This window comes from Nannospalax galili, unplaced genomic scaffold, assembly GCF_000622305.1.
Source record: "Nannospalax galili isolate Female #2095 unplaced genomic scaffold, S.galili_v1.0 scaffold867, whole genome shotgun sequence".
Lineage (NCBI taxonomy): Eukaryota > Metazoa > Chordata > Mammalia > Rodentia > Spalacidae > Nannospalax > Nannospalax galili.
In genome coordinates this window covers 54630-64918 of record NW_008355797.1, presented here as the reverse complement: position 1 = coordinate 64918, position 10289 = coordinate 54630, and the positions used below count along the sequence as shown (strand labels likewise).

At 43.6% G+C, this 10289-nt stretch overlaps 1 protein-coding gene across 1 annotated transcript; it reads left to right on the top strand.

Moving 5' to 3' along the window:
* The first annotated feature begins 2459 nt into the window (after positions 1–2459).
* Positions 2460–3401, top strand: LOC103750575 (olfactory receptor 8S1-like). The gene has a single exon (XM_008853687.1). It carries the CDS (start codon positions 2460–2462, stop codon positions 3399–3401), a length of 942 nt encoding a protein of 313 aa, XP_008851909.1.
* Positions 3402–10289: the final 6888 nt, after the last annotated feature.

Sequence of the window (10289 nt, the reverse complement as noted above, 5' to 3'; positions counted from 1 at the left end):
ATTATATTATAATCACATATACATATAATTAAAATAGTAATAATTATAGAGATGAAATCATATAGGGACCCAAAACAAAAAGTTGAAATATTTCACTAGAGGCCTTGCACTAAATAAAAGTGGTTTTGCTTTGTTTTTGAGTCAGGGTCTCTCTGTAGCCAGCTGCCTGGAACACACTATGTAGTCCAGATTGGTCTCAGTCTCACAGAGATCCACCTGCCTCTGCCGCCCAAGAGCAGGGATTAAAGGTGTGCCAAATCAAAGTTTTTCAAAGAAGCTGGCATGAAAAATGAATGCTCACAGATGGAAGCTATTTCCTTGAAACCTATCTCCTGGTTCATTAAAACCTCTTCAGCTTTATCTAATTGGTGTTAAACTCTAGTTTAGCTTTTTCCATTCTAGATGTAGACAGTTGAGAAAAAACAAGTATGTTGGCAAATGCAAATTCTCACTGACCACATAATGATATAATTACATCTTTGGTATATACAGAAAACTAACATTAGGAAGATAATTTAAAGTAAGCTGGCAGCCACTTAACTTCAATGGGAATTCCCCAAAGAATCATTTAGTAACTGTTTTAAGTGAAAGAGCACAATCTGCTCCAGGCTGAGCTTTCTGGCAATCAGGAGACACAGCTGTCCCCTGGGCTGCCAGGTAACCTTGCCTGTTCCATCGGCCACCTTAACTCAGCAGCTCCTGAGTGGCTAGACCTGAGCCTCCTTTGTTAGGATGTGCCCTTAGCAGTATATTAACAACCACAGAGAGATGATTGTGTCATTGTGCTACAGGCAGTGTGACAAAATTTGCTGTGGTATTAGTTAGGAGTTTGAAGTTTGAAGTTTTCTTTTTCTCTGTAGTTAATCCTACAAAGGAATCATTAAGAGATAAGAGCAAAAATGCTGTCAAAGTTTGAAACATTTTCCGAAGTCTTTATTTGAAGGAACTTTTGAGGAGTGAGCTTTCACAGCTCTCTTTATGCACAAATGAACTTGTATGCATTCTCTTGTGAACTGCTCCTGCGTGGGACACAAGCCAAACACCTCAGGAAAACAGGACACATGGTAATGCTTTTCTTCTGCCCTCTGATGGCTTTCTCTGTTGCTGGTCCCCCCAGTTCCCACCATTCCGGTCTTTTCCTTTCTGGCACTTTCTTTCTCTTCCAGTCGTGGGGAAGCAGCAGCGCCTTCTTCTCTGATTGGGAAATTCAGTTCTGTTTTTTAGGAATCTTTGATTTGCTCCTCAAAGGACTGATCTTCCTCTTTTAAGAAAAATTTAATGTGGGTTAGAGGCTAAGAGAAGAAAACCGCATGACGCTTCAGGACCTCTGTGTCTTAGCACTATACCTGTTAGTAAATCCTCTCTTCCAAAGTGGGTAATTTTTGGCTTCCATTTCAACAACTGAGACAAAATCCCCTTTATATGTCTTGATATGGTTCTTCTGGTGATGAAAGTCCACATTATATTTAAAAGTTGCAAGTTTGGGGAAGCTAGTATGAGGAAGTTATATATGTATCGTGGGGGGAGATTAGGACACCTGTGTAGACATAGGGAAACACGATTCATAGAGAATTCCAAACACATACAGTGCAGAAAGTAGTCATACATTTGGTTATGAGCATACTCTGTTATTATAACTCTGGGCTGTGTGGCAGTCAGTACAGAATAGGACACAGATCTTTACAGGTGACAAAGTTCTCTGATGCCTCTGTTACACACTGTCCTAGGGAAGCCATGGGTTTTAAAATATCTTCCTGGCTCCTAGCCAGACTGCACTCTCTGGGTAGCAGTGAAGCTGTAGGCCTTTTCCCGACTCACTTTTGACCCATCCTTTCAGTGATGTACTCATCTTTAGTTTAGATAATGCCTTTTGAGCAATGTTTTGGGCCATTCACAGAGCTAGCTACTTCTGGTGTCTCATTCTGGAAGCATTCCTCTCAGGCAGGTCCTTTTATGGGTAAAAACCACTCAGTGGACATTACCTAATTTAACAATAACCAAGCACATAGCACACCATTCTAAGAGCTGTTCCCACTTAAAATTTGGACTCAGAGTCTAAATAAAGGAAGCACCGAGAACAGTGAAATTACAACCAGGGTAAAAAAATGTGATGATTTTATTACTGTGAACCTCCGTGAAGCCCTAACACAGTGCATGTTACCTGTGAGGAACTCTGACTCCAGACAGGGCACGATGTTCAAGTTCTCCTTCCTGAAAGTGTTCTTGTAAGATTTTCATTCTTTGGCCTTTACTTAAATTTTTTTTCTCACCCTTAGAGGAATTTCTAGAGCTAGTGAAGTTCCACTCTAGTGACTTGGGAAATTAATTTCTGAGCATGTATTTTTAAGTAGGCATAAAACTGTGGATAAAAAAGAGGGTTAAACACGTAGATGCTTGTTAGGCGTAAGGAGGCTTCACAGGATTTCACTTCTTACTTTCCAAAAGAAATACTGAAAGCAATGAGGAACCACAGTGTTGTCCCCGAGTTCATCCTCCTTGGACTGACTGATGACCCCCAGATCCAAGCTCTGCTCTTCGTGCTCTTCCTGGCCATTTACCTTCTGACGGTGGTGGGGAACCTGATGATGCTGCTGCTGGTCAGGATCGATTCCCATCTCCACACACCCATGTACTTCTTCCTGGGACAGTTGTCCTTCCTGGATCTCTGTCACTCCTCTGTCACGGTGCCTAAGCTGTTGGAGAACCTCTTGTCTGAGAAGACCATCTCTGTTGAGGGCTGCCTGGCTCAGGTCTTCTTTGTGTTCGCCACCGGAGGCACTGAGTCCTGCCTACTCACAGTGATGGCCTACGATCGCTATGTCGCTATCAGCTCTCCTCTGCTCTATGGTCAAGTGATGAACAGACAGCTGTGTGCTGGGTTGGTGTGGGGCTCCTGGGGCTTGGCTTTTCTGGATGCTCTTGTCAATATCCTTGTCGCACTGAATTTAGATTTCTGTGAGGCTCAAAATATCCACCACTTCATCTGTGAGCTGCCTTCCCTCTATCCTTTGTCTTGCTCAGATGTATCTGTAAGTTTTACGACCCTTCTCTGCTCCAGCCTCCTCCATTTCACTGGAAACTTTCTCCTGATACTTTTCTCATACATTCGCATTTTGTTCACCATCCTGGCCATAAGCTCCACCACAGGTAGGAGCAAGGCCTTTTCCACCTGCTCGGCCCATCTCATTGCAGTGAGCTTCTTTTATGGCTCAGGATTGCTGCGTTATCTCATGCCAAATTCAGGATCCACCCAAGAGATGATCTTCTCCTTGCAGTACAGCGTGCTCACCCCCATGCTGAATCCCCTCATCTACAGCCTGAAGAACAAGGATGTGAATGAGTCATCCTGGATTTTATTCTTCGAAGGTCAGATATACAAACATGAAAGAGCACATCATTAGATACTTACATCCTGTCATGAACCATACTAAGTAATTACTAAGTAATTTACGTATATCATTCCATTAAATTATCATGTGCAATAGGTAATACCTGAAAGAATAGGAATTGTCTCAGAGAGGTAAGAGATGGGGTCATAGCTTAGAACCAAGTGGATTTAGATCAAAACCTGTTTTCTTTACCAGCTTAAGAACTGACCCACCTGTGATGTTGTAAGCTACCCTGGACTCAATTAGTAAATTATATTTTTAATGTTTATTGCTATTTTGACTTATTTTAAGTCAAAATCAGATTTTGTAAAAAAAGGGACCTAAAAGGTATACATTGCTACGACAAGAGACTCATAAACATAGATATCCAAGGACAAGTGGGACACCTGAAGTAGTTCGTTAGATCTAGTCATGTCCAATAGAGACTACAGAAACATACCTCCTTCAGATGACTTCCCTAATGGCCAAGCATTTCTTTCTGTGAGGGACCTGGTGACAAGAACTGAATCCCCAGATTGTTCACATGCCAGACAAATAGCTCTGCCCCTCAGCCCTCATTGCAGAGATGTCAGAATATGAGGCTCTCAATGGCCTAGCAAATGCTGGACAGAATCTGAGGCACATACCCAGGAGAAAATGGCAGAATTGTAGGAACGATGCCTAGACTGTGAAAGGCAATTGGGGGACTAATTATAAAGGGAATTAGCAGACACAAATAGTAGTTTTTTCTGAAACTATCTTTTTTTTCACTTATTTCCAAGCTGTCAATTGTCATCCTCTCCTACCATTTCATATTGTATGAATCATCAGCAGAGTATATGTAGTCAAAGAAAACACACACACACACACACACACACACACACTACATGCACATACGTCCACTCCCCCAAACCTAATGACACTTTCAGGTACCTTTACTAGCTTTTACCAAATATTAAAATCACTTGAAAAATTTTTATTTTTATTTCATGTGTATGAGTGTGCTAGCTGCATGTATGTAAGTGCACCCATGTCTGCAGTGCCTGCAGAGATCAGAAGAGGGTGTTGGATCTCTTGGAACTGAAGTTACAGATGGTTGTTAGGCACCATGTGAGTGCTAAGAATCAAACCAGGGTCCTCTGCAAGAGCAGCCAGTGCTCTGAGACACCAAGTCAACTATCCAGCCCCTTTTAATTTTAATTAGTTCAACCTGTTTGTGACCCAGTGACTACAGTTTGAATATGGACATTATGGGTCAAGAAGCTGAGGATGTGTTTAGGCTGAGTTCTTGTCACAGGTACCCTCTGCCGAAGCAATGCTGTATACATAGAATACTTTGTACACAAATGTTAGTCTCTTCCTGGTCAACACCATTCCAGTCCATGAATTCCTGAACACTGCAGCTATGGCCTGGCAGGTCTGAAAGACTGATCGGCTTTTGCTTTAAGCAATTTTGGTGAAGATTACACATGACTGTTGTTGGGTGTGTTTCGTGTTTCACTGTAGCCCCAGCTGATCTGGAACTTGATATGTAAATAAGTCTGGAGTTGATCTCACAGAGATCCATCTTCCTCTGACTCCCAAGTGCTGGGATTAAAGGTGTGTACCACCACACCTGACTGCACTTTTTTTTAATGTGTCCAATTTATTAAACTATGTGTCTAGGTCTACTGTCTTATTTGTAGATACTATTGAATTTAAAAGTACAGTTAATTATTTCATTTTAAAGTGGAAATTATAATGTAATTTTGTATGTCTCATGTTTGAGTTAATTTAGTGGTCAGGACCTTTAGTATAGATACGTTCTCTTTGGGATCAATAAGAAAGGCCAGGTTTTAGTATTGCGAGTGGCACTTTTGTTTCATTTTGCATGGCTACATTAAGTTTATCAAGAAAGTTCTATTCTAATCATATTTGGCTAAGAATTGACTGGAGATTTTATCAAATGTTGTTGATGCTTCTAATTAGATTTAGGGTCATTTCTCTTTGGTTTTCTACTGTATAGCACCCATCACATAAGGGATACGCAATAAATATATGTGAAATAAAAATCAAATTCATTGACATGATCATATGGTTTTATTATTTAGTAATTAGTGAATTGCATAGTATATGTTCTGTGCATACACCTCACTTAATTAGATTATTAAAAGTTTAATTGACTTTTTCCCTGTTAAAAATCTCTGAACTATTTTTTAAAATTAACACACATCATAATGTATTTCATTATGGAATTTCACAGTATTGTTTTTGTATGTTTCCCTCCACCACTGATCTCCCTTTGTCCTCTTGATCCCATGGTTGCTGGTTCCCATGTCTTTCCCCCAAAACTTACTTTCTGTTTCTTTAGAAATTTAAAAAATTTTATTTTTACTAATTCTTTGAGACCTTCATACAGCGTATTTTGATCATATTCAGAATCTTCTCCCCATCTCCTCTCAGAGCCATTCCCACTTCCTCCTCCCACAGTGTCATGTCCTCTTTCTATTTTAAAATTTCATCAAGTCAAATTACTGTCCCCAAATACTGTTGGATGTGGACTGATTCCATGGATCATGGTTGCATCCTTAAAGAAAACTGACTCTACCTCTTCCAGCATCTACTGATCACCGTTAGTTCCTCAGCTACCCTGGGGCTTCATGCAGACTTCCCCATTCACAGTGTCTTGTAGGCCAGTTGTTATTGTAGCTCACAGGATTCATGACTGGTATTTTCCAATAGTGTGCACAGCATCTTCCAGCACCATGAAAGGTAGCCAGTAGCGATGAAGGCTCCAAGTTAGTACCAGCTTGTTCTCTCCATGTTCCATGACACAAATATGTGGTGTCTTCAGTAATAGGGTCTTACCATCAAGTTCTGGAGGAAAACTAAGAGCAATGGCAATAGCATGTAATGTCAGGGTGTCAAGGGAACAAACACTCCTGGCCAAAACTCCAAAGGAGGTAACCACTCCTGGTCCTGGGCTTTTTATTTGTTAGCCTGTGTTGTCTAGTAGAGGCACTGTATCCTCAATTATGGTATAACTTCAGGTAAATTCTTTGTATTTGTATATAGTTATCCCTCACCATACTCAATCCTTCTACCAACTCTTCCACTCCTCATCTCATTTTTATTGACTTTTAAGGCCATCTGTTCAGGCTGCCTTCACGGGCTGCCACTGCCGCCTGATCCTGGACCCCAGGGCTAGTAAGGAGGCTGTATCAGTAGAGCCGCATTCAGACCCAGGAGACCAGGTTCAGTGACACAGATCTACTTTATTGAGGAAACAATGAGCTTATATAGGGTTCTTAATGATCAGGTCATACATGGGCAGATAGCTTAGGTTTTGGTTTACGGTTTTGCTTTAACGATCGGGACTAGAATTCCTGTAAATCATGTGATCAGCCCTGTGAGGGAAATGTGGTTGGTTCCCTTGGGTTTGGGGGCCATCTTGTGTCCTAAAAAGCTGTTTATCAAAGCAAACTAACATACTCCAACACCTCCTCCTTTTTGTTTAAAAGATGGGTTATTCTGAGGTCCAAACTAGGGGTCCAAACTGGGGCCTTGGGAAGGCTGGTGAGATATGAAGAAGGAAGAGGTCTACTGGATGAAGTAATATGGGGCAATGGCTAGACCATCTTGGAGTGTGCTCACCAGACCTGAACGGTCAAGCCTGTTGGTATTGTCTCATCTGAGCCAGGGCCTTCAAATGTATTTTCATTCCAGGACTCCCTAAGATCAAGACCCACATTGTTTGAGCCAAGGTAACCCCCACAAAGATCCAAGCAGGACAACCCAAGTTGTTTTAGGCTGTTGTATGGCTGTGGACATGATTTTTATATTTTTTAAGCCTGGGTCTGGGCATGACTAAGGGTAGGGGTAAGAAGTGAGGCAGTGCCATCATAAGTTGAATTATAGCAAGCCGGTCTCTAGTAAAGTTAAGTAAGGCTCTTAAAAGAATTGGGCCACAGGTTAGGGCCACAAGGACCAAGGCCAGAGGCCCGATTAAGGCAAAGAGGAGTATTGTGAGCCAAGGAGAAGACTGGAATAGTGACTCATACCAGTTTTGGTTCTTTACCCTGGTCTGTTCTCTCTCTAAGATCCTCTTGTGGACTAAATTCAAAGAGCCCCTTATGACACCAGAATGATTAGCATAGAGACAGCACTGTTCTCTTAGAGCAACACATAATCCTCCATGTTGAAGGAGCAAGAGGTCCAGGCCCCTTGTATTTTGTAAGGTGACCTCGGCAAGGGAGGACAGGGAACTCTCAAGATGTTCTATAGCAGTTTGTAATTCTTTTAAGTCCAAATCAATAGCCATACTAAGGGCATTATAATTTTTGTCTTGTAGGATCTGTGCTGACGTTCCTAAGCCTAGGGCATCAGCAATACTGATCCTCAAAAGAGTGGTGGCAGCAATCACCAGGGTAGCTGCCCTCTTATGGCGTGAATGTTCCAATATGGAAAGCTTAAGGTCCATCTCATCCCCTGAATAAGGGTTGACTCTTGGGGTTAGCTGGGCTAGCAGGCACCATGAAGGGGCAGAATGGTTGAGAGTGATTAAGTGGATAGAAGGAGTGAGCCAAAAAGAACAAGCCCACCAGACATTGGGAGGAGGTCATAAGTAAGATTCATTTGGGGGGTAGGCGGTCTGGTTACAGAGATGCTGATAGTGGGGGTGGAATGGTGGAGCCCTGAGGGGAGACACAAAGGCCTTGTCCATAAATAGATTCCAGGGTCATCTTGGGGGTAGAAATATGCCATTGGCAGTCAGAGTAAGTGTCTAAGAATGTATAGTTGGCCAGGACGGCCAATCCTTCATAGTATTGGGAGGGGGGCTGCAGAGAGGCATAGCCAGCAGTCCTGAGTGTACCTGGGCTTAGAAGAATTAAGGACAGAGTAGGTGGCAGAAAGCAGTCCCAAGAGGCTCTCAGTCCTAACAACATGAGGGGAGGCAATGCTCCTAAAAGTAGGTGGGGAAGATAAGCTAGAGTGAGTTGGGTGAATCCAAGTGGATGGACAAGGGGGTAGGGAAGAAGTAAAAAGGGGGGAGGATTAATGTGTACATCATTCGGCCCAATTGGACCAGAGGGGATGTCAGCAGGTGTGCGGGGGAGGAGCTGAATAGTGAACAAAGCCCCAGGGGTCTCTTCCCAAAATGTAAAGTCTCAGACCCCAAGTTTTTCCTGTGTACCATCCTGAAGCCTTTTCTCCCTGATCTGTAAATTTGATAATAAGTGGATTGCAATGTAGGACGGCACAAGGGCTGCCCATCCTGTCCCTGTCAGTTCCCCCCCATCCCAGGGAGGTAGATCCTGGTGCCTGTCACACCATTATGAGATCTTGGAATGAGGATCCAGTCCACCAGAACGTTCCAGTGGTTTCGCATCCTCAACTGGCGCAATAGTAGTCTCCTGGTCCTCTGCACTTAGTCTTTTGTTGGCCATTACACCCATGGCCTGGGCAGATATAAATGGTCAGAGTGTGGGTGCGTGATCTAGGACCTGGGTTCAGACAGCTGAAGGAAGGGAAGGGTGTCTGTTCACTGGTTTCTCATTTTCCTTCAAAGATGGCACAAAGATACACCCAAAGGTCAGGGTACCAAGTATTTGGGGGTGCTACCTTAGAGGTGGAATTAAGCACCATACCAGTAGGATGATTGGTAATTACCCAAGTTAGATTTTGAGGCAGGTGGGGGTTGTGCGCGGAGGCACAGGTTTGGGAATCTGTGGTAAAGATGGCACACATTAAGAGAAAAAGGGTTGCCGGTCCTGTGTTTGGCTCGGGGCCCATGGCCTGTGCCTGGCTGGCTAAAGCTTTATTGTCCCCCCAGGTCACTGGGTGGACCCAGTGTTGGGGTCATCATCACTTGGAACGTTCTGGCCCTCCTCTGTTTTGACAGTCATCAATGGTTAGGTCTCTCATCTGTTGTGTAGGTGGGACTGGCTGGTTCCGGGGCTTGCGGCATTGGGCTGCCTTCTCCGTGGGTTGGGTTTCTGGTTTTGTCACTATCTCTGAGGCTGATACCTCTGGAGTTGTCTGTATCACAGGCAATTCTGATGTTTTGGACTGGGCTCCAGATGGGGGCTGGAACACTATCTGGAAAGACACAAGGATAGCCTCGCCTCTGTGTTAGCAATAAGTGTGGGCCCTTCCACTTTCCTATGAGGGGGTCCTTCCATCTCACCACGGGGGCAGGAGTGGGATGAACAAATGTCCCCAGAAGCTTTATTGCTGGTGGGAGGCCATTGGAGTCACATTGTAAAAAAATTAGGGTGAATAAAGCTTGTTGTATAACAAAATTGGGATCCTTATAGCGGGGGCCTTTGTCACTGTCTCCCCCTATTTTCTGTATTTGTTTAATGAGCGTTTGATGGGAGCAGTCAACAATTCCTTGGCCCTGAGGATTATAGGGGATGTCAGTGATGTGTTGAATATTCCAGTCAGTGCAGAAGTGGTGAAAAGCCATGGACGTGTAGCAGGGGCCATTATCTGTTTTTAATTGCCAGGGAACTCCTAAAAGGACCATGGCATATTTAATGATCTTTACAGCATGGGAGGCACTCTCACCAGAGCAGGCCAAGGCAAAGTGGGCAGCAGAGTAAGTATCAATAATATGATGAATGCATTTTAGTTTACCAAAGGGGAGAAAATGAGTTACGTCCATTTGCCAAATCTTATTAGGACCGAGGGGAGTTCCAGCAGGTTGTAATGGCCCCAGGGGCAAAGGGGGGGCACACAAGGGAGCACGCAAGGACCAGATGTTTGCAGCTCTGGATCAGAAAGTATGTAGGAGCCTATATGTATAGCTTGGGGAGAAAGATGTAAGCGGGTGTGTAAGCCCCTGGCTTGTTGTAAGAGAGCAGGATCCAGGGTAGCATTCATCACTAGTCTGTCAATGGTAGCATTGCCTTCTGCCAGAAGCCCTGGAAGATTGGTATG

What these genes read in the sequence shown, in the direction of transcription:
- LOC103750575 (XM_008853687.1), top strand. Translation starts at nt 2,460, where the DNA reads ATGAGGAACCACAGTGTTGTCCCCGAGTTCATCCTCCTTGGACTGACT.